This window comes from Notothenia rossii (assembly GCF_949606895.1).
Source record: "Notothenia rossii genome assembly, chromosome: 7".
NCBI lineage: Eukaryota > Metazoa > Chordata > Actinopteri > Perciformes > Nototheniidae > Notothenia > Notothenia rossii.
This window is the reverse complement of record NC_136905.1, coordinates 10,068,498-10,093,041: the sequence shown is the minus strand read 5'-3', so window position 1 is coordinate 10,093,041 and position 24,544 is coordinate 10,068,498. Positions and strand designations below refer to the sequence as shown.

Genomic DNA, 24,544 nt, shown 5'->3' with positions numbered 1-24,544 from the left:
GGCCGGCTCCCCCTGATGTGCCACAGTGCTGTGATAAACTGCCCTGCTTACGAGTGGCTCGCATTGGCAGCCAACAGCAGCAATGCATTAAAGCCCATGATGCCAAGTGGTCTGCAAAGCAAGACAAACTGCCCGGCCGGTCAGAGGTCTCCTCCGGTGCGCAAATGCCCACTTTTGCTTTTATTGACAAAAACCTTTTCTTCCGGCCAGTTGCCTTTCCTCTTCTCCTCTCTCCTTCTTTTCCCCCGGGTCGATCGGTCTTTCACTTCCTTTCCCTGCACGCCATCTTTTGATCCTGGCTGTCCACACTTCTGCCTTTCCTTCCCTCTCTCTAAAACAACCTTCCTCTTCTCTGTTCCCCCCCCCCACTTCACGCTAATTGACTCTCCACACCTCTGACAACACGTTCTGCTGCCTTTCGTCCCAATCACTCTTCTTTGTTTTACCCCTTCCATCGCTCATTTTCCCTTTTACTCGTCTCTCCCCCACTCCTAATGCCCCCCCGTGGAGTCACAGAATCTGTATCGATGGCAACACTTGGTGATGGTGCGTGAGCGTGTGTCACGGTCCCTCAGCCCCCACTGCACAGTCATTGTGGCTGTAATGCCATAATTACCCCCCATTATGGGCAAGAAAGGTAGATTCAAAGGGATAGAGACGGGGGGGGGAGGAGAGGGGAAGGATGTGAGGAGAGAGTGGTGAAGATCAGTTGAAGGGAGAGATGAGTGAGGGTCAAGATGTTGGAGTTTGACGGAAAGAACGAAGAAAAAAGTGTGTGTGTGTGTGTGTGTGTGTGTGTGTGTGTGTGTGTGTGTGTGTGTGTGTGTGTGTGTGTGTGTGTGTGTGTGTGTGTGTGTGTGTGTGTGTGTGTGTGTGTGTGTGTGTGTGTGTGTGTGTGTGTGTGTGTGTGTGTGTGTGTGTGTGTGAGAAACAGACCGTCTGGGGCTGTGACTCAGGGGACGGCCGGCTCTTGGCTCCTGTGTGGGGGGGGCACATCAGTTGAGATGTTAATGGTTCAGGCTTCATTGGACACGCACAGATGGGTCCCTCACTTGGGTTACAGCAGACGCACATAAGCACAGGCAGGTGGACACACAAATCAGACAGCACTTTTAAATCATATCGTTGGAGCTCAGACACTCAGAAAATAAAGAGCTGGTGACTTGATTTGGATTCAAAGTCTCTGGAAATGACAGTCTGGACTTCAAAAGCTTCAATATTACTCTTACTCACAAGCCACAGAAATGGAAATCATAGAGAAAGCAGATACGTATGTGTGCCTGGCTGCCACGATTAAGCATATACTTCAACATATTTAGAATCTCAGCATCAATATTTTTAGAAGAGAACGTAGTCTCTGTGGTAAAAGTGTATTTATATATATTTAGATATATTCTATTAACTCCAATCGTAGCACGTAATGTGATTCACCATCAATCAATTACTGTCAGATCTGTAAGTGCTGAACATCTCATTTTAGAAAGGTGCTTTCCTATTCGGCTGAAAATGCACAATATGTGACTGGTTACTGGTTTCACAAGCATACTGAATGTGTGCATACGTGAGAGTATACATAACAAGTTTAAAGAAAACATTGCTTTAGGTCACATCAAGGAACCCACCCGTAAAGCGTAAACATGCAAATAAGAATTTGCTCACACATAACTACACCATTTAAGTTTGACGGGGGTAGTAACACTTTCATATTTCCTATTGTAACCCCTTGGGCGGACATGGAGAAAATGCAATTGCCTGCAATTCATTCAGTGGTTGAAGGATGATTAATATTCTATAAAATGATTAATGTATTCATATTCAATGCCTGCGGGTTTGAGTGCAGAGACGACTCCAACGTTGAGTTGGTGTAGGCGCGATAAAGTCCACACAGCCCAGCGGGCATGGAGGATTGTGAGTGTGTGTTTGAGAGAGTGTGTGTGTGTGTGTGTGTGTTTGTTAGCAACAGAAAGTGCAGTGCAGAGACGCTGGGAGACTTTGAAGGCAAAAAGCTGATTCCTAATTAATTTTCCTCTGAAAGCTACATTTACATGTATTACAGAAAAAGACGTCTGAAGAGAAGCCAACTGTAGTTCAACAGCAAAAGAGTTAGCTGCATAAAAAAGACTAGCATTAAGAAATAAATTCATTTAGAGTTTTGTAGGAAAGTCATATTTATGTGGTCTTGCTCCTGAAACTCATTAAACTGTTCACCCTTTTACTTTTTACAGCAGAACTATTTCAAGTATAAGCTTCCACTTAATTTCAGAAAGTGACGGGAAAAATATACTAAGTGCAATATAATGAGGCATTAAGTAATAAGATCACGTTTAGACATCTACAACTAACATGGCATTTAATTGGATTAAACTGGGGATTAGAATTTCAATTAAAATAAGAACTTATGTAAATAGAATATGCTCATAAAAGTCTTCCTTTGTGATTCGACAGCATTATGTTAACATTTTTATGAACTATTACTTAATCCTGGCATTCACAGCAGAATAATTTATATTTATAATGTTGAGAGGCGCTATTTAGTCTGTTGATAATGTTAGACGACCTCTTCTAACAACTGCAGAGTATTCGGCAATTTAAGTGACTTTTTTCAGCTTCATTTTCACAAAAACTGAGAACAATATTCGAAAAAGTATATATTTCCTGTTATTGGTTACCTACCTGAAAAATAGGAGTGCAAACATATTTTCATAGTGTTATCTTTGCTGGGCGACAGGTGCCAACAACTGCCCAAAACATTTTCAATCAGAAGAAACAGGCTGCTGTTTCGAAAACGATGCAAATATGCAGCATTTAGAAAACATGTTTTAATTTGCATGTGTTTTGGAACATTGGTATTTTTATACAGTATCATTTCTGAGGCTGCAGTGTGTTTCTCTCAATGTCAATGTTTTGGCCCGTAGTTATTGAATGGATGGCAAAATGTTGTGACAGTTAAAGGCAAAATAATAATTTATAGGAGTAAAACATGCAAAACACTGGATACATTTAAAAGAAAAACAAGAAAGGGGATTTACAGTGGATTAAATTGGTTTTCCTCACCGTACAAATGATCAGAAGAAATATAATTAAATACCACATTTCTTTGAGCTGTGTTGAAACCGATGATCTGCAAGGCTTGGGAACACTTGTACAACAATGAATTAGTGAGCGACTTGAGGGGATCAGACCATTTTAGTTTGAGGTATTAGGCTACATGAGTTATATTGGAAAGTAGGGCTTACAGCTGTGAAGCAGAAAACCCCTTCACCATATCCCAGTTTAATCATGGCTTTCGTCATAAGAGTGGGTTCATTATTCATTGTCTATTGAGCAGCTCTGAATTCGAGTGTAGATTTCATTATCTCTACAATCTCGCTCCTTGTCGTTTTGGGAATAAACGAGCTCAAATCCACAATTTAAACTAAACTGCAGAGTGTGTGTAGAAATTATCTTGGCTGGATTAAACCCAACTAAAGTGGATAAATGACAGTTATAAAACTTGTTTCTTTTAAGCCGTGTCCAGCAGTTGACCGCACTGATGACCTTTATGCAGTAACCCACACAAACTGTATGACTCTGATATTGTTCAGCACCATTTCCTGTATCTTGGCCCTCTTTGCAGTGAGCATGACAGCTTTCCCTCCCACAGAGTTACTGTCAGAGTGGGTGTTATTGTGCCTGCCATGCAGTAAGGCAGAATCCACGGTGATAGCCACAAGCTAACATTAAAATATGGTCCCAGTGAAACTCCTCAGGGGACATCAACAAAGCACAGCGGCTCATTGTATCTTGTTATAAACCAACACAACAAACACAAGCTGGCTGGAGAACACAACGATTTCTTCCCAGCGAGTGATCCAATCTATTACATAGACTTTGTTATTCATTGGGATAAACCCCTTGAGATGCACCATCTCGTTTTCAAGGGGGTCCCGAAAATAGCAGCAACTTACATAAACAAAATGAAAAACATGACACACAAGACAAACCACATACAGTCTGTTAAGTAAAATTCAAGCAATGCATACAATCATTACAATTTGAGAGACAGATCAGTTTCATTAATATCAGTTTCATTAATAAGAAGTGCAGACCAGTTGAAAGTGAGATAACAATGCATGTTTAAACATACCCAATGATGCAAGAGATCTAATAGCAGCAGTTAAAGTATTCCAGTCTGTTGGGGCTTTGAAAATGAACGCTCTTCTGCCAATCCATTTTTTAGCAGAGGGGACAGATAAATACATCTGGACAGAATGTTTAACTTGATGATTTGGTGAGTAGGGTACGAAATACTGCTTTAAATAAGGGGGATAGTTAAGATGCATTTAAATATCAGCTGAAGCCAATTCTTCTTACATTTAAAGAAGGCCATTTAAGTTGGTTATACATTGTGCAGTGATGTGTACGAAAAGGACAACCAAGAACAAATCTGCATAGTCTATTGTAGGCTATGTTGAGTGGAGCAAGATCTGATTTATGTGCATTTTGGTAGACAACATCACAAAAGTCCATAATCGGAAGAATACGTTGAGAAGCAATTCTCTTTCGGACACTGAGCGTAAAACAATTACGGAATCGGTGTAAAACACTGATTCCGTAATTGACTTTTTGTATTCCATGCTTTATATGTAGTTTAAATGAAAGTTCAGAGTCTAGCCATACACCAAGATATTTAAAGCTATCAACTTTAAGCAGAGAAGTGCCATCCTCACATGTTATACATGTCTTACATCCAAGGCAGGTAGAACCGATGGGAGTGAAAACAGATAGTGATGCTCGGATGAATCACAATGATTAGATCATTTCAGTGACTCTATTGATCACCAGAGCCAATTGGCAGAAACATATAAGCTATCACAGAACACACAGTAGTGATTTCCCAGAGAGAATAGCTACATCACTGCTCAAATCCTGCACTGTGACTCACGCTCCTCTATGTATCAATGCCTGGAAAACAGCTGTGTGATCGTCAGTAGCTCGGCCAAGAGGAGAGAGGCCAAGAAACAGAAGGAGAACAAAATAGAGCCCAAAGGAAAGTGGAAAGGAGGGGGTAATAAAGATACATGGAGAGATTGGAGTGGACAGAGATGGAGAGCACATATCAAAAGAGAGAATAAGTGAAACAAAGGGATAGATCAAAGACTTTCTTGTGAAGGATGGAGCCTCTGCACAGCGTTCATTCATTCTGCTGTGATGCCCTGACATCAGAATGCATACATGATTACAGCTCCCTTCACTTTCTATCTCTCCAAATGTTTTTTTTCTCTCCCTGCCCTTACTTTGCTTTTAGTCCTCGAGGCTATGCGTTACCCCTCCCTTCACTTTGGAATTAAAGTTCTCCCCTCCTCCACTTCTAATCTGTTCCCTTCATTATTCTTTCATTACACATCTCCCTTTGTAGTGCCGCCACCATGTCTCTGTTTCTCTTTATCCCCCTTGCTTTGGCTGACGTATCAAATATTCTGCCTGTCAGGTAGCCTCATTTTTGACATGGGGTGGGGATGGGCAATCACATAAAACAAGGGACTATAAAGTGGGCTGTCTGATTTATATTGTGCAAGGAGTGGCAATTTGCCTAAAAGAACATTCAACGAGTGTCTTGTATATAGCTGCTTCATTTCTCTTGAAGTATAGAAATGCTGACAACAGTCAGTGCAAGCAGGATTTGCTTGCATGTTGACTTCTGTATGTGAAAAGCTTTTGAATGAATTGCAATGAAATGTGTTACTAACAGTAATGAACCCCTTGGGATGAATTGTAATAACTTTGGCAACCCCTTAAAGTGGAACTCAACTGGTTTACATGTCTGAGAGGAGTACAAGTGCATATGTGAAAGATGTTTTCAATATGGAACCCAAAGCATAGTGATTCTACATTGTCTCTACGTTGCTCTCGCTTTTTCAGGCGCAATGTAACAACGGCACCACTGGCCTCTGAAAACCATTATATTGTTTTCCTATTCGACTCCTGAAGCAGCTGACACATTGAAGGACTTATGGTTGGTCTTTAATGACCGAAATACCAGATAAGGTAGCCCACATATTCTGTTAAATGTGCTTACTGAGGGGTAGATGCGGTCTGTGGTTCCCACTACCAGAAGATTGGTGCCCATAAACCATAGTTATTACGCCTATTGGGGTATGGCACTGCTCGACTTTCCCAGGAAAACTTATTCCAGCATGCTGGGAGTATGCATCTGATTTCGCAAACTGTCGTTATTGGGATCCGCCAAAAGTTTTGTCCTAGCAGTAATCATGTTGTTAATGAAAACAATCTCTAGCCGCAGAGTTGGGAGTGTCTGGTTTCTTGGTCTGCATTGGTTTCTTGTAATTGCTGGTGATATGGCACTGATGGTTTTGTATTAGGACTTTTTAATGATACGAACAGATTGTGCCAGCGTGAGCACGTCTTAAGCCCAGGGTACTCTGCTGGTAAATGCTGGGTTGCTACTTATGTTGTCCTAAGTGAATGAACATTATAATTAGAGTTTTGTTTACAGAAAGTGAGCATACAGTTGAAGACATATCATCTTTAATGCCATGTATGGGGCACATGGTTGTAAGATAATACATTCTAACGGTGCTCTGCACTTGGTGGATTATGTTAAGCAACATAAAGCATAGGAGCACAACAAGGAGCACCATTTGTCCCCATGACTGACTTTGGACTTTGTAAACAAATGACTCGATCAGCATCTTCATTCTTGCTTCCTCTTTATTTTTCACTTCCTGCCTCTCTTCCCCTTCTATGTTTACCCCTTTCCTTCCCTTATACTTTCCCCCTCTATTCTCCTTTCACATTACTTTTGATATCGTCTTTTATTCTTTTTCCTCATCCATCCCCTCCTCCCCTGCAGCTCCATTAGGTAATGAGCCAATACAGTGAATCACAGCCACTGCTACTGTACTGTAAGACCTTACGTAAGAATGCCCCACGCTCTGCTAGATCAGCATTAGCCACAGCTATGCGGCATGAAACAGGTCTGATGTCAGGCAGTGTGAGGGTTATGCAGCGCTATATCTGCCTCACGACGGGACAGAAGTCTTGTTAGTGGATCTCATGTCTCTACAGCATGGAGAGATGATTACGACTGGGTCGATATCAGGGATGAGTGGCTTTATTGATGCTGGATAGTCAGTGCAAGGACTTTTTCCAATCCGCTGTAATTGGCGGGAATAGGAATAGAGATTCAGAGAAATCAAACAATGTGATGGTTAGCTGCCTCTGTCAAAGCAACTTAAACACTTCAATACCATAGACACGCCTACAATTTTCGCCCAAGGACCCTTTGACATGTTGACTGCAGGGTTGTAGATTGAACCACTCACCCTCTGATTGGTAGAGACGCCCATTTTAACCCCGCACCATGCATATCTGTCCCATTGAAGTGTGTATGTCCTGTGTGTACGGTGCATTATAGCGAGTATCGACTCTCCTCTTCGAGCGAGGCTGAGAAAATATTAACCAGCTGTTTTTTGGACCAAGTTACAGTATGTTTGGAATGTGTGTCTTTGAACGCAACTGCTCAGCCAGGGACTATTATTACCTGCAGGGTGTGCCGATTATTGAGTGTTGCTCCATAGTCTCCAGTAGAAAGAAACTAAAAGGACCTAGATGTTTGGGTTGTGCACTTAGATGGGCAGTGGTTCCATTAAGCCATCTTATCGGAGATTGATGTGTTTATGCTTTCTAACTGCTAGTTTATGGGATTCGGCCTAATTCAACTTCATGGGTCAAACAGTAGCCACTCTAAGCACTCAGACTGGTATTATAGCATTGTGTATAAGCCACTTAGTTTTCATGATAACTGTATATCTGAACTGTAAATACCCAAATACCCTTTTACCATACCCTGTAAATACCCCAGATTTTAAAAGGATTACATGTCTAGGAATGAATGGTATGTCTGTCAATGTAAGACAGCTTAGCCAACTCCTAATAAATTGCCTCCAGTTGTTTTGAAAATCATAATTTGAGACAACGTCAAACGTCTAACCAGGGCAGGAAATTTGTCTGTGGAACAAAGTAGCTAAAGATCAACCAATTCGTTTTTGGGTGAGATCAAAACCTTTTGAAATAGTAACCTGCCGGATGAATTACTAGCCTTCAGGGAATAGGGAATACAATTACTTGTATTATCTATTTCCCCCTTAATCAACAGATAATTGCTCTACAGCCTATTTAATTTAGGGTGATTGGCTTTTTTAAATGCTGTTCCATTACCCCCATAATTCCTAAGTAGACCAAACAAAAAAAAAGGAAATGTAAAATCTGTTAAGTAGGCCATGTTGGTAATACTCTAAACAAATCCAAACATAACTGTAATTAATTAGCTAATAAGGACAACAATATACTGTAGGCTACTAAATTAATGTGAGCTTATAGTCGAGATTTTTTCTCTAGTGAATGTTCATCCTTTAGTTATTTTGTATGAGGGAAGGTTTCTGATGTTGCAACGAGAGAGCCTCATGATAAAATCACTTTTAAGTTTCTTTAAAGAAATCAGCGGGCCCCAGTGGACCCTGTGCGATTAGCCAACCAGGTCTTTTCACTGCAAGAGAGGTGGAGAGAGAGGGGGGGGGGAGGGGAGAGAAAAGAGAGAGAGAGAAGAGAGAGAAGAGAGAGAGAGAGAGAAGAGAGAGAAGAGAGAGAAGAGAGAGAGAGAGAGAGAGAGAGAGAGAGAGAGAGAGAGAGAGAGAGAGAGAGAGAGAGAGAGAGAGAGGAGGGGGTTGTATTGAGAGGAAGAGGGGGGGGGGTCACCTTTTGTGCAAACCAAGAAGACTGCCACCAGCATCAGATTTCTGTGTGTGAGTGAGGGAGAGAGAGAGAGACTCCTTTTGCAGAGAGAGAGAGAGAGAGGGAGGGAAAGAGAGGGAGAGAGTAGTCCAGAAAGCTTTGGAGCATTGAAAGAAGAAAGAGGACTCGCTGCTGCTACATTTCCACAACTCTACAACCAAAAAAACTAAGCGAATACTTGAAAAAGTTAGAAAAAGCGGCCATGGACGGGATAACATTTGGACGCACGTCGCTCCTGTGCACCTTGCTGCTGTGGGCATTTCAAGGTAAGTCTCTTTGATACTTCCCGATACCTTTTTATTTTGTTTTTTTAATTTTTTTAATCATACTCCCGTTTTTGGAACTTTCAACGCTGTCGATCCGGTCCAGGTTAGTTTTTCATGGCTGCAGATTTTTTAACTTTCTTCTCCCGGGAGTTCCGCTACTTCCAGGACGAACCTGTCCGTACAAGCCGCAGTAAGAAGCAAGTAGTTCCTTTCCACCGCAGACTGTGACTACCACACTGTGCAGTTCATGTTTGTTTAATATTTCTGGCTGATGTTGAGCAACCTGTTACCGGCTGCTTAGATAAACCAAAACACGCCGACAGCAGGTGGAAAACCGGATTTATCCCGAAATCCCATGCAGCGAGCCAGCCTATTTGTTTCAACTGTAGCAAAATGAACTCAAAAACAGCCTACTCGGCATTATTTGTCAAGTTGCATGCTCCTATTTACGTGTTATACGAAGCCTTAATGTAATCTAGTTTATACCAAATACGGGATGTTTTAAGGGTTAGTGTCTCAGCCCCGCACTTGAGTGCACTTCTTAAGCAGGGCTGCCGCACACCGCTGCCAATCTAATAGGGGACCAAACAGCAGGCCACCTCTGTGCTGCCTGCAGGCTGCAGCCACAATAAATCACATTGAAATGTCACAATACAACACATAATGGAAAACCTTTGCCAAGATAAAGTGTGGATTTAAGGAAAAATCTACCAAAAATAAGCCTCCAATATGTTTTTGGAAGCACATCTATGTACTTCCCCAGCAGTAAGAGATGTTGGGCTTTTGTTTTGAAGCCTGTCTCGGTCTCATTCTATGTCTGGCTGCTGGGTGCAGTTCCCAGTTCTTTGATGTCTGATCTGCTGGATTTGCGTCTCTTTTTGCTGGCAGCGCGCCTCACCCTCTGCACCCCTGGGTGCTGCCAGTACTAAGCCAATCTAAATCCAACTTACCTTGCATGATCCTTGACAAAGAAAAGTTTTTGATATCTGACCAAAACCAAGTATATATCCATTTTAGGAGTTGTTTTGGTGCTCTACAAGTTTGTTACTGACCTTGTTTTACACTTGCCATGGAGATCTATCCCCCATAGTCTCCCTCCATCTGTCCCAGAAGGATTCACATCACTGCTATATAGGGAGATTATGACTTCACTGTACTTTATAGTGTTCCAAAACCTATTTTAGTGTCACCCTAGTTTTCAAGATATATATTGTCCTCATAAAATGCACAATAGATTACTTGTTTTATGTCTTTATTTTAGTTTTTCACGTGTTCACTTATAAATATAAATATATGTCACTGTCTTGAGCGGATATGTGGTTCTGTGTGTGTGTGTGTGTGTGTGTGTGTGTGTGTGTCACGATCCAATTTGCTAGAATGCTTTGTGGACATTTTGTGAAAGTTATTACTTATTCCTTGCCTGTGCGGCAGCCGGTGGGTTTGAAGCAGGATGAGCTGAAGGGCGGGGCTGGGCGACTCCCCTCCCTCTCCTTTTCCCTCCCTCACTGTACTCACTGCATCTCTATTTCGCATTGATTTTGCAGCTCTTCAGAGCAAAGCAATTACTTTTGATTTCATAAAAACATAGTCTTCTATCAGCATTCACCTCCACATTTACCTGGTTTAGCTTTTCTTCCCTTCGTCTTCCAACTTTCCTCTTTGCACCACCCTTTTTCACGACTCTGACCTCAGACGGTTGTTGTGCTCTGCTGTTTGTCTGTCTTTCATGTGGCCTTTTAACAAGTGCTTATGCTTGCCTATCCCCTTGTAGATCAAACATCCCTCTGTACAACTGAGGTGCATTGATTTAAAGGCTCAGCTCCGGGTGAAGTCTCTGGGATGGAAATTCATTATTATACTTTAGTTGTGTTGATTTCTTCTGAGAGTTTCCCAGATCCCCTCCCTCTTTTTGAAGCATAGTTTTGACTAATAATAGCTGCTCTTGTTGGTTCCCACCGGGATTCTGTCACACAAACCCACATTCTTACAATTTACTGGTCACACACTGGCAAGTATGTCAGTTCTCAGCAGAGCAGTGCACGAAAAATAACCGCGGGACGTGTTATACCCAGATGTGTGTCGCCGTCTGTTTGACGACATATTTCTCAGCATGTGTGTCTGTTTTTATGTATAGTTGTTGTGACACATGGATATAAGCTGGATGACAGAAAGAGGCGCCCCCAAGGTGCTCGGCATGCCTGTGCCCCGGATCACCGCTGACACTTTGACCCTCTCACCCAGACATGTGGGTAAATGGCTCCTCTTCTACGCTCCAGAGATGCCATTCCCTTTTCCATCGCATCGCAGCCATCAACAGTCAAAACAGGCTGAAATATAGCTTCATTTTAGCTGTCTTAAGTATGTGCTAGACTAGTCGCTTAAATTAGAACCACTATTTCTAAGCGGAAGTTTACGAAAATACATTCCAACACTCTGAAGGTAGTGATAAGGTTACATAAAGTAGGTCACTCCTCACTAATGCTACCATTGCTAAACTTCTTCTAATTTAGATGTCTTTTTTTTTTTGCTTTAGGGGGATACAAAGATCAAAGTGACATTAACGTGAAGAGACAAAAGGAGACTCAAATGTCGGAAGAGTTTAAGCTAAACTGTTGAGACTCCAAAGTGATCAGGAACCGGTGGAAATAATCGTAGTGACAAGCATCAGCCGAGTTCAAGGTGTTTAAGTTTAACACGCAGCGTCAGCCTCTTTGTCTATCATCTCTTTAATACCCAGTCATTTCCTCACTTTTAATTTCTGTTCCACCCTGCCAGCACACCATCAAAAGTACACCCCCTGGAGATGAGTAATTATTATGGTATTAGGCCAGAAGAAGATCCGTTTAGCCATGAGGGGTGGGGTACTCTTTTATTACTGTCTTGGGGCGCTTGATTTGGGTCTTCTGCAAGCATACACATGTGCATTGCATAAGTGCCAACGTTTAAAAAAGGCATGGTATACGTTCACTCATCAGGAATTGTGCAATTGCAAAACCACAAATTGGAACATAGTGAGTCCTGTTACCTGTAAGCACAACACCACACAACACTATTAACCTCATATATGAGACAGAGTGATGGTGGCTGCTTTAGGTGAACAAGTCCATGTTTGCCTCCTTGTCATTTAGACCTCTGAGGGAGTTGTCTTGGAGTGGTGGGCCTGTAATTATTGGCGTGAATCATTCCCCTTCGGGTGCTTGTGAAAAGGTGTGTGCCAGTGATGGAGTGAAGCACTGAGACAGAATGAGTGGCATTCCTCCGGACACGTTGGAGCACGCTCTGAAATGGGTTTGTTTGTTTGTCATCACTTCAAATTCTATAGAATCGGACTTCCTTTCTCGCTTCAAACCTCCTCTCATCACAAGTCCCTGGCAGTAATCCTCGTACAAACAAGTGGTCACAATGCAGCATGCATCGCATCATCGAGCGGCAGTGTTAAATGTCCCAAGCCGGAGTCTGTTTACAGCCAGGGTGCATTCTTGTGGTTTGACTGGCTTTCACTCAACCCGAACAACCAGCGGGGCACCAGTTAAACATTAGTCAGTTAAGAATAAAAGGACATGCTGTGCTTTTTATTTGTGTCATGAAGTCCATTAAGTAATCATTGAGAAGGGGATGTGAGCCCACCAGCCTTTCACATACTCACGAGTTGTTATTATCTCCAGTGAATTACCAATCAAAGTCAATTACAGCATGTGTCATACACACTGATGTTGGCTGGTGAGCTGGGCAATTAGCATCTGGGCATCAGCAGATGGGAGGCTGCATGCACATGGTTAATGCTGGTTTGAAGCTAGTTAGCAAGTATGATGTGGTTCACAGGGGAGATGGAAAAGTTGATCCCCCCCCTCTTTTCATCCTCATATCCCCACAAGAGCTTCAAAAGAGCTGAGCCAAAGCTGTGATTACGCACACTTCCACAGGTACTCCCACAAAAACAAAAGCTTTATTTCTCCAGATTAGCTTTGTCTATGTTCCCATCTTTGTCTGTCTGCCTCAGTCTGTCTATTTTTAACTCCACCTCTTCTCTTTACAAAGAAACTTTAGAGTGGTGCTTCACACACGCAGGTGTGTTTTTGTGCGTGTGTGTTTGCTTGCTGTGATTTACCGTGTTGCCTTCGCCTGTGTTGACCGCTGTGCCTTTGTGCGTGGTTCCCGGTTAATAACCCTGCATAGCATCAGGAAGATTGCCCGCTGTGTTTTAATGGGAGAGGGCTCTGTTTGCTTTCACGTCCATCCCTAGAGACGTGCCTCAGCAGATTGATGAGCACTTTTGTTGATTTTAAAATAAGAATGACCGTGCTCCGCCACTTTGCATATCGTTCACTGTTTCTCACTTTCCAGAAAACACATTCCAGTGTGGTCTCCGTCCCCGCCACTTTCTGTGTTTTAATCACCATTTAAAGTGTCATTGTTGTGAAGAAAAAACATTACATCCACATTGCCATGATTATGAAGAAGAAGGGGGGAACATAAGCTGGCTAAAAGTTGTTTTGGTTTCATTTGTTGCTGTGATGATGCTGTCTTGTCATTACTGGGTGTTTTAGGGAAGGAAGGAAGGAAGGAAGCAGAGAGGAAGGGACGGACAAAGAGAGATCAAGGGATGATTAAAGCCGAGTGTTTTGGAACCACTGTGCAGTCTTGATGTTTTCTCGAGGGAGGGAGATGATGGTGATGGGTAATTTTATATTCAGCCTTGAAAAGAGGCTACACGTCTCTGTACGTGTGTCCTTGTCTATGTGGGGGGGTTATTTTATGGTAGTGGTGGGGGAAGCGATTCAGAGCAAAATTGAAAATTCACAAAGCTCTTTTCGGGAGACGAGGTTAAGTGCTGCCAATCCATTTAGCAGGAGAGTGCTGTGGCAAGGTGTGCATAAAAACAATGGGCATAAAAACAAAATGTGTTGTAGGAATACACAAAGCAGGAGGATTGCTCAAGATTGATTTTTTAGCCATGTGCTGTACACATCCGCCATCAAACAGGAAGTAAATACTACCTACATGTTTTTTGTCTGGCATTTATAATACTCCCCTTGTGTCCAGCTGTTTGGATCAATCCGGTAGCACGTACGGGGGGGATAAAGGGAACACAAGCGATGCAGGCGGAGATAGCAGCGGTGAGGATCAGACAGGCGGAGTACGTCAGGATTGAGGGATACCAATTAGGAATGGGGAATGTCGTGGAAAAGCCTGGATCTGTGGCCAAGGAGATCATTTCCCTGGCAGTCGAGAAGAAATCCTAACCCCTGCGCCCCTCCAACCCTAAACCCTCCATCTGACTGTTGGCTGGCAGAGCGTCCTCTGGGAGCTACGCAAGCTGTTGCTTTTTAGACATCAACAGTTGCCTCAGCAGCAGTTGTTGAATGCACCCCTTCGAAGAAACCCCCCCCCCCCCTCATTCACACACTTGGGTTCAATTTCCACCTCATGTCATCTGGCTTGGCCTGGTGTGGGGAGAGAGGAGAGTAAAACATTAGCATTTATGCTAACGCGCCCCAAATATGTCTTGTTTGTGCCTGCAGAATTATTAGACATGCTTCTTTAAAATGACTGCATTAGTTGAATCCAACTGAGGCACTATTTCTAGCCTAAGGACATATATTTGAATCTGCCTTTGAGCCACTAATTCTGGCTTTCTAAGGAGTGGTTTCAGAAATATGACTGGAACCTCAAGGGATTCTTTTATACTCCCTTATCTATATCACATGATGATAACCAGGAAATGAGGGTGACTTAAAGTTCACCAGGCTACAGTTGTGTGTTTACATATGTGTTCATGTGTGTGAGCTAATTTGCTCAAACCACCAACACAAAGGTAGGAACCAAAACCAGTGCCATTAGTCTCTTTCAAACCACTTTTCACGTCCAATCTCTCGTTTCCATCTGTCAGTGAACATTCCTGCGCACCCCATGACTTTAATCTAGTTAATGGTTAAGCAGCGGTGGTTAACGTCTCCTGTGAGGCTGGTCACTGTTTGACAATGAGATCTTATTGCTTTAACTGGGCCGGGGGGACCTGGGAGACAGGAGTGGGAACATTAATCCTCCATGCGGGGAAGGAAGAGGAGGAGCAGAGGGTGGAGGAGGGGAATGTTTTGTGTTTGTGTGTGAGGTGGTATTTGCATTACAGCACCCTCTTATACTTTGGAAATTCAACATGACCTCATGTCGGAAAAAGGGGGTTCCCCACGTTACCTGAGAGAGAGGCCAGAGTGCCATCACTGAACAAATCAAGTGTCAGTTTTCAAAGTTACCAACTCGCCTAAGGACACACCTCGTCTTTGTTTCATTGAGGTTTCGTTTACCCGAGCGCCTCCCAAAAACAGCACAAAAGTTCCTCCTCTCAGCCTCTGTGAACTTGACTTTGAAAGAGAAAAGAAGAGGAGTAAAGTTACCATGCTCTGACTGCTAATGTTTTCCTCAAGTCACATTCTGTTCTTGACTTTAGTTTGAGTCTTTCTCTCCTTCATTAGTTACATTTCTCCATGGAGTTCACTCGTGTGTGTCTCCACCACACCCTACTTTATGCCCGACTGTAACTCTTTTATCACAGTTTGTTCTTCTTGACTACTTCTCTCACACTCTCTCTTCTCTCTTTCACCCTCTCACTCGTCTCACCCTCCATCCGTCATCTGTCTGTCATCCCTGCAAGGGGCCGGCATCCTCGTGTAGGGCTGCTCGATTATGGCAAAAATCCTAATCTCGATTATTAGGGTCAGTAATTGTAATTGCGATTATTAAATGCGATTATTCATTGACTTTGCAAACATCCATTTATTTGAGAATGTGAACGGTATGTTTTTAATAGTTGATTACCCTGAACTTAAAGTATAATTCAACTGAAAAAAAAAAAAAAAAAAAATCTTTAAAAAAAAAAGTAAAAATAAAAACATAATCGTTTTATTTCGATTACGTTGTTTTCGTAATCGTTGCAAGCCATAATCGTAATCGCGATTAAAATACGATGAATTGAGCAGCCCTATCCTCGTGACCATGTGTTGTGTAATCATCACAATAGCCTGAACAGAAGGAGCCAGGGTGTCTCAAATCCCTGGTGATTCTTAACAGAAGGGGAAGGAAATGTTTTTCTTTTTTGAGTGACGGTTCAGTTAATGACAATAACAAAGCCAGAGGTACAGTCACTTCCCACTGATACAACAATATTTATAAAGTTGCATCCCAAGTTTCTTTTTGAAGACCCATTGAGGCAAGTGCATTTTGCAGATTTGATACCATGAAAGCAGGAAGTTGGATTTCCTGTGTTGTTCATCAGTCGTCATTCCGGTAATACAAAACAAAAGAGACTCAAGTTTCATCGCTTTATTTTGATACAGTCTGGTAGGAAAAAAGTACAAGATGGCTCCCGGTCCATATGCATATTTAATCCAAAATCAATGACTTTCAATTGGGTTATGACTCCATCAAGCTAAATGATTCACAATTACATGTCTGTGCAATCTGCAGAACAACAAACAAGATGGATAGTTATGGTGGGGATAATGTTAGACTTACAGAGTGCCTAACTGATTTAGCCTCTTGTTATTAGGGGATAAAGTAATTATAACCCCAATGTTTTGCCTCGAGAGCATCTTGCATTCTGCTCTGGCGGGTATATTGCTGCAGCAGCCAGGAGAAATTCAGTTAACAATTATTCGTACTGAATGATTATCAAGCAGAAAGGGTGACTAGGGTAGACATTCAGTGTTCTTCCTGGCAGCCGCTTGTAGTGTTGAGGGAGGCTGAGAGGTCTTGGACAGGCTGAGGACCTCCTTTGATCCCGTTCCCCACTCGCAACACACACACACACACACACACACACACACACACACACACACACACACACACGCGCACACACACACACACACGCACACGCACACGCACACGCACACCCCCACACACCCACTTCAAGATTTGTCTCCATGGAGAATGATAAAAGATGCACCGACTCCACGCGTCAATTAGCAGGAGTGTGTGCTGCACAATGTGTGTGTGTGTGCCTGTCCATTGAAAGCAGTGTGTGAGGGTGGGGTTGGTTAATGGAAGGGGGCAGAGAGGACACATGTTCAATAATAAGGCCTGACAAGGGGGGCAGGCCGGGGGAGGGAGGATGGGAGGATGATGGAGCACTCAGTGTGTCACTGCTTTTCATTATGTCTCCCTCCTGCTTACGGCTGGAAATCAATATCATTATATTAATTTGGAAAATGTACCGCATTGAAGTACATCTCATTATGGCCAGTGTCGTATAGAAGTTAATTGAGTTTGCTAAAAATATTTTGAATTAACACGGCAATTATTTTCATCATCTGTTAATCTGCCTATTATCTTCTTTAAAACGATTGCTTGGTTTATAAAGTGTGAACATGAATATACTTCCTTAAACCAAGTTATCATAGTGGTTTTTTGTCTGATCAAAAACCCAAACACCCTAAAATATCAAATAAAAGTGATGCAAAACATAATGGACCACGATGATAAATAGATTATATAAATTGTTGTTGATAATCTTCCGTTAACCGTTTGAACACTCATCTAATTGTTGCACCTACTGCAGAATTTAAACAACATTGTATTTCTGATCATCCCAATATGATACCATTGGAAAATGAGTGACCTTTATATAAGTGAAGATCACTCGCTTTGGTGGTATACTTTACGGATATGCATGTACGAGTACCGTACTTATCTTTCGCTGACCGGCCTCAAGTATAAGAGGCAGCACGAGAGCCAAGTGTATACCAGTCAACTTGTTTCAATGTCAAATCATAAAGTGGCTACAGTACATGCTGTGTCCCTGGGACTGCAGCACTTTTAATAATGTATTTTTCAGCGAGGTCTTTCTCTCTCTGCACCTGAACAAGGGTACATTGTTAGGACATTCCTGCAGGCTGTCGGAATGCAGGTATTAATACTGGGCTGATTACCCACACAGCAGAGAGAGGGAGAAGGAGGAGGAGAAGGAAGGGAAAGGAAGGAGAGAGGAGGTGTAGAGTGAAGGGAGTGGAGGAGGGTTGAGGTGCACTAAAAGGGAGAGTCCGACGAACGCCGGTACTCGTCGGTGTTCAAACCATGTGTGATTGTGAGCACATGGACCAATACATGTATGTACGTAAGTGTTCGAGTATGTCAACATGTGTGTCTATCTACATACTTGTGGTAAGGGGTGGTTGGCTTTTTGAATGTGTGTCTGGAATGCTTACCCCATTGCTTACCCTGCTGTGTGTGTGTGTGTGTGTGTGTGTGTGTGTGTGTGTGTGTGTGTGTGTGTGTGTGTGTGTGTGTGTGTGTGTGTGTGTGTGTGTTTGCGTGCGCATGTGAAAAATCAGAGTTAGCTGCGTGTGTGGGACAGGGCTTGGCTGTGTGTGCGGGCACCCGTCAATTGTCAACCCCAATGTGAACTGGAATCCGGACTTAACAAAGTTTATACATAGGTGTGTGTGTGTGTGTGTGTGTGTGTGTGTGTGTGTGTGTGTGTGTGTGTGTGTGTGTGTGTGTGTGTGTGTATGTGTGTGTGTGTGTGTGTGTGTGTGTGTGTGTGTCTATGTGTGTGTGACCAATCCCACATGGATGGCGGTACCAGCTGGTGATGGGACGGTGGTGGAGTTGTAGCAAAGCCCACCACTAAACTTGGGGGGCCTCACTTTCACATATCTAGTACCGCCTCTAGATAAAGGGCCTTTATTAAAGTGTCATCATTAGGGTTTAAGAAAGTTTTAATACTCTTGAGTATTGCAATATTACCTTATGTCAAACTGTAACAAATCTCAAAAACACCATTGGTTTTAAATGTGTAGTTTACTTGCAAAGATTTGGGCAATTTGATTTATTTTGTGTTTATACCCCTGACCGCTATGAGTGTTGTAATCTCTCTCCAGACATTTGACTTTTCCACTCCCACTAAAGTGAGACAGTAAGATAAGTAGGGCCAGACTAAATCATTTTAACTCGTGGTGGTTTGTTAATGACAGTTTAACAAAAATAACATTTGAAAGAATCGCACAACATTGCCCGATTTATCTCAATGCATAGCCTTACTCTTTAGGGTAAAATATGTTTCCAACTTATCATTGTGAAGTCAATCTTTTATTTTCTGTATATTCATTTAACATTAGCTTCACTTTCCTTTTATTCCTCTAATATCTCTCCCACTACAACCTTACATTGATGTTAGTCCTCTCTCTGTTTGCATTGTGTCATATTGTGCCGCCATGGTGGCTGCCCCTGTTCTCCAGCTGGTGCTATATGATGCAGGCTGTCAGAGTTGGAGCCTGCTCTCCTTGGCAAGGGGGTTGTAAAGCCAGCCAAAAAAAGTCTACCATCCAATGCCACTCCACCCTTTTCTATAGCCCCTCATCCACACACACTCCCCACCTCGCCCCATCTGTTTGTGTGTGTGTGTGTGTGTGTGTGTGTGTATCCGTTTGGCGCTTCTTTAGGGGCAGTTGGTGCAACGGTTCAGGAGAGCATCTAATCCGGGCCCACCATCGGCATGACCGGGCTAACTAAGTCAAAGATCAGGATGCAACTGTGACCCCTTTGCTAATGCTAATTTTATACCAAGGTGATGGAGAAATGCTAGGTGCAGCTTAAGGAGACGTGGACCTTATGGTTTCATTGGTAGTAGCCAAACAATGGCGTGCTTGTCTTCCTGTTGCTACCCACCTGTTCTCTCCTCCCGCGCTTTAGCTGTATCCAAACAGGACCTCGTAGCCTTCACCCAACACCTCTCCTTCCCCCACCCACACCGTGCCTTTTTCCTAATCTTTTTCTTTTTCATTCCCTTCTCCCATTGGGGAATGCTGACATATTTAACAGACAAAAGAAGTAGTGGCAGTGACTGTGAGAGAGAGAGGAGACAGCTGGACAGTCACGGACTTGGGATCATGTTGCATGTGTTCACTTACAACACTCTTTCTCTCGGTGGCCTCATTTCTTGCTTTTACTGTCTACTCGTCCTTCCCTGTCTTTTGACACTTTCACCTCCTGCCACTTCCTCTTATGTAATTGGTTTCTATTTTCACTACTGCTATTACTACTGCCACTCAGAACTCTGTCTTTCCCTCATTTCGATTTCTTACACTGCCGGTCTCCCCCTCTCTGCTGTTTTAGTTTTTCTTGTTTGTGTCAATCTGTTCCCACTCCTCTATGTGGTCAGAGCCCCTGCAGTGGATTATCAGTCAGTTGACTCACAGAGGGCAGCCAAAGCCTCCAGTACAAACACGAGACAATATCCAAATGATTGGCTGGTCGGCTGTGCACCGTGGAAACAAGCCTCCATATCTGCCTGAGCCAGGCTCGGTCCACAGGTCTGCCCATAAAGCATATTAGCCAGTAACACTGACACACTGCAGTGCTTCTGTTTGTTTGCAGCAGCTGCTTTGGATGTAGTACAATCCAAAATGGAACCATTCATCAGAGAAATACAGAAGCTGCTATCGGTTGTTTTCACATACGGTTATTATGTGTGTGGGTGGGAAGAGGAGTTTGAAGTGCAGATGAACATGATATTGGTAGCTGGTGAGGGCATGTGCAGCCATCAGGGAGTTCAGGAAGTTTTATTTTTTTAGCTAAAGTTTTGAATCCTGACTTCTGTATTTGACAGAAAAATAAATACTGGAGCTCAGTTGAGGTTGCTTTGCTTTATTGCAAATGACATGGTTGTATCTGTTATATTAAAAGTTTGCTTAGTGCACGTTTTATGGCGACCATATGTGGCCACTTATTTGCAAAATGTTATGAATGGAGCAACCAGTTGGTGTGACAGAGGGTGCTGAGCATCTGGGTTGCAGGATACTAAATGTAAGTAATGTCTTTTTAATCTAGGGAACACATTTCCCCCCATCCACGGGGTCTTCCTACCCCATCTGCCTTTGCTTGTGCAAGGCTGAAACTTAAGCTGGAGTGTTACCTCCGAATGTTACCTCAATGTGTCTCTGCTGCCTGTGCTTCACAGCTCATTACCGAGATATACAGAGAACTCTTCCCTCAAGAGATGGAGAGTTAAAGTCATGGAAAATTCTGGAGCAGTGTCGATGATAGACAGCTTCCCGTCTTCTCTCCATCAACTTACTTCTCTTCCACATTCCTCAACTCACACTTCTTCAGTCCTTCTCACCTCTCTCCTGTATTTGACAGCCAACCCCCCTCCTCCCCCCACTTCCTCCTCCTCGTTCCCGTCCTTTTTCCATTATTCTCTCACTCAAACCTTTCCTGCCAGATACCTGTGAGGACACGCTTTCGCCTGTCTCTGCAAACCCCTCTCAAACACCCCTCTTCAACATAAATGTCAGAACTCGCCCAAGGGGCCCCCAACCCAACTGCAGAATGTGTGTAATTGTAACCCAGGAATTACAAGAGCAAGCTGTTCTCCAATGACATTTAGGGACACACAGACTCAGTGGACAGTCTTCTAGAAAAACTCACATTGGTGACTCACATCGTAGCAATGGAAACAATTTGGGAAATGTAGATTCAAGCGGCTACTCGTGCTCTAAGTCTTCTAAGCCTTGTGTAAAGAAACCCCTTCATAAACCGGCTTGTTGTTTCGGACACAGTGTTATGAATAATGAATGAATGATGCTGATGGGAGGTCCAGCTCTGCAGCGCCGCAGCCTTTGAGTTCATCTAATTGAAAACAAGTTCAATAGTATCATGTCTGCTTTTATCTCCATCTTGTTTCCTTTCTCTCTCCATCCCCCACTCTTCGAATGAAAAGCACGGGCTGTCAGCGTTGAATATACTCACATCATCATCAAAGACATCCAGTTATATATGGGATGTGTTTGATTTCCCTCCTCTCTATTCATTCGTTATGTTTTGATAAATAATGATATGATGTCCTTTTAAAAAATAGCTGAGAATGCTGGTAGGCAGTTTTTATCTTTTCCATCTTTATCTTTCCCACTACCCTCTATCTAACCCCACCCTTCTCTCCTCACCTCCATACCATTCCCCTCCTCCCCTTTTCCTAACCAACCATCCATGCTTCCCCCCCCCCCTTCCTCTTCCCCCTATGCTCAACCCTCTCTCCATTATTACCAAATGCTTGGAGATGGAGGAGGTGGATGAGATGGTACCAGGGTGGTGGAGGTGCTGATAGCTAAGCTTCAACGCCCCAACGAACTTCCAAGAGCCTCCTACGTACACACACACACACACACACACACACACACACACACACACACACACACACACACACACACACACACACACACACACACACACACACACACACACACACACACACACACACACACACACACACACACACACACACACACACACACACACAATCATTTTGCTTGGCTTACCACCATATTTACTCAACAACCACTTGCAACGCCTACCTGGACCATCTGTTCCTGTAAACACAAACAACAACAACAACAATGATGTTCTTGGACAGAAACCAGTTTTCAAGCTTGGTGAACAATGCTTAAATGTATTTAACTTATTTCTCCATGTAAGCCAGGGCTATACCCCTACGTTTATGTTTTGGGAGGTAAGGATACATTCATAGACATGTAGAAAACGTCCCTGGTTCTCCACACTCTGTTAATTAAGAGGGGAACAAGCCACTCTCCATACTGTCTGCCTCTGTGGTATGCAGTACCCATGATGAAAGTGATCCAAGGACAGCCTGACACACTCCTTTTGTACGCCTCGTTATTCCTTTGATCTTGGTAGGCTGGCAATCGGCATTACGTCTTCATGCCAGTTTCGCCACATTTGCTTTTTTCCTCCGTCTCTTCATATCGGCGTTTTGTAATCTCTGCCTGTCAGACTCTATCTTCCTGTCATCAGCTCAGATCTACTCTGCCTGTTTTTCTTGATACGGTATCTTGACTGTAAACGTGGTTTGTGTGTTTGCATAAGAATGGAGGCATAAAGGGGCTGTAATTTATTCGAACGAAGCAGATTTATTTTCTTGATATGTTAGTGAACAGCTTGTTTTAACCCATAGGGCTTGAACAGCTTATTATTTTCACTTTGAATGGATCCGTTGGGTACCCTTTAATTCTTCGATCATCAAAACTGTTAAAATCTATTTGATTTCAAACAAGTAAACTATCCTTTCCACCACTTTAGTACTTTCTCTGAACTTGTGCCTTTACTTATAGAAGAACTGTCATGTATTAATGCCACAATATTGGCAACACACACACACACACACACACACACACACACACACACACACACACACACACACACACACACACACACACACACACACACACACACACACACACACACACACACAAAACAATGCATGGCCACAATATTGATGAAATGTCATTAGGAGCTAAAGAGCTTATATGAAGGGTTCATTATCTTTATTTAAATCAGGGGGAATAATTGTGCTTGTGAGTGGGTGGGTGTGTATGCAATAGGAAGCGTAACCTTAAGGGTCACGCATCCATCTGGTTTGAGATCTCATGGGAAGCTAGCAGCGTCACACATATTCATACGACCTTGGGTTTGTACACCTGAAATTAGGAGGTTGATGTATTTTTGTCCTGTATTTTTTCCTGTAAAGCAGGACATGGGTATTGTTTGAGGAACAGGAAGTTGTGGCACTGAACAGGACGCTGTTGGGTGCAGGATAGGAAATGTTTGGTGGTTCAGAGGTTTGATTTGTGGTTGAGGTATTTTTGAGTCTAATACTTTACCCCCCTCTCCCCTTACCTTCTTCCTCGCTTCCCATCCCTTGTCTTTGAATGATTCTCCATCCGTGACGAAGTCCCACTGTTTTTGTTTGTTTTTGACTTTGCTGTCTCTTCATTCTAACCCTGCCGCCCTTACCTGCCTCCCCCCCCCCCTTCCTCCTGGTTTTACACACATCTTCATCAGCCCTATCTTCCATCTCCGGGTGTTGCAGGTCTGGGCAGGTCGAGACGCGTGTTGTTTTGTCTCTCTCAGGTTTCACACATTCCAGATATTATCACCTGGCTCCAGTTAGCTTAGCTGATAGCAATCTAGAGGGTAAGTCAATCACTTAGCAGACAATGACGGATGTTGCCCTCCATGTCAGGCCTGGTGCTCACAAATGAAAGGCCTGCGTGTCATGTGCTTATCTTTTTAGATGACTTTGTTCACCTGTCAGTCATATTTTCCATTTTGCTTTGCAGATTCACCCGATGAGTGTCCGTAGAATCGATGTTAATGAGAAGAAATGTTGAATATTTAAATCTTAGCTTAATTTCCCTAATTGTTTCATCTGTTGTCTTCCATTTCCTTTCTAATCACATCCTCATCCGAGCTATGAATAATAACTTAATGAAGCATTAATGAATGTGAAAAATGTAATGGTTCTCAATGATTATAATTTTATGAGGATTGGAATAATGTGGCTCCTGAAAGTCTCTGGTGAGCCTTGATGTGTAAATGACTTAGACATGTTTGGTGTCTTATTCCGAAAAGTGTCCAATTTATGTGAAGTGGCTTCGGGAAAAAGAAATCAGAGCTTGGAATTGAAATTATTCATG

At 42.9% G+C, this 24,544-nt stretch overlaps 1 protein-coding gene across 3 annotated transcripts in view; it reads left to right on the top strand.

Annotated features, from left to right (window-relative positions):
* Positions 1-8,773: 8,773 nt before the first annotated feature.
* The window catches only part of bcam (basal cell adhesion molecule (Lutheran blood group)), a 56,107-nt gene continuing 40,336 nt past the window's right edge, over positions 8,774-24,544 (top strand). For 2 of the 3 annotated variants that reach the window (XM_079693126.1, XM_079693125.1), the window contains exon 1: positions 8,775-9,059. In XM_079693126.1, the coding sequence (XP_079549252.1) occupies positions 8,996-9,059 (64 nt within the window). In that variant the 5' untranslated portion in view covers positions 8,775-8,995. Of the gene's footprint in view, positions 9,060-24,544 lie in introns of all 3 variants that reach the window. The other variant, XM_079693124.1, reaches the window with a different exon arrangement.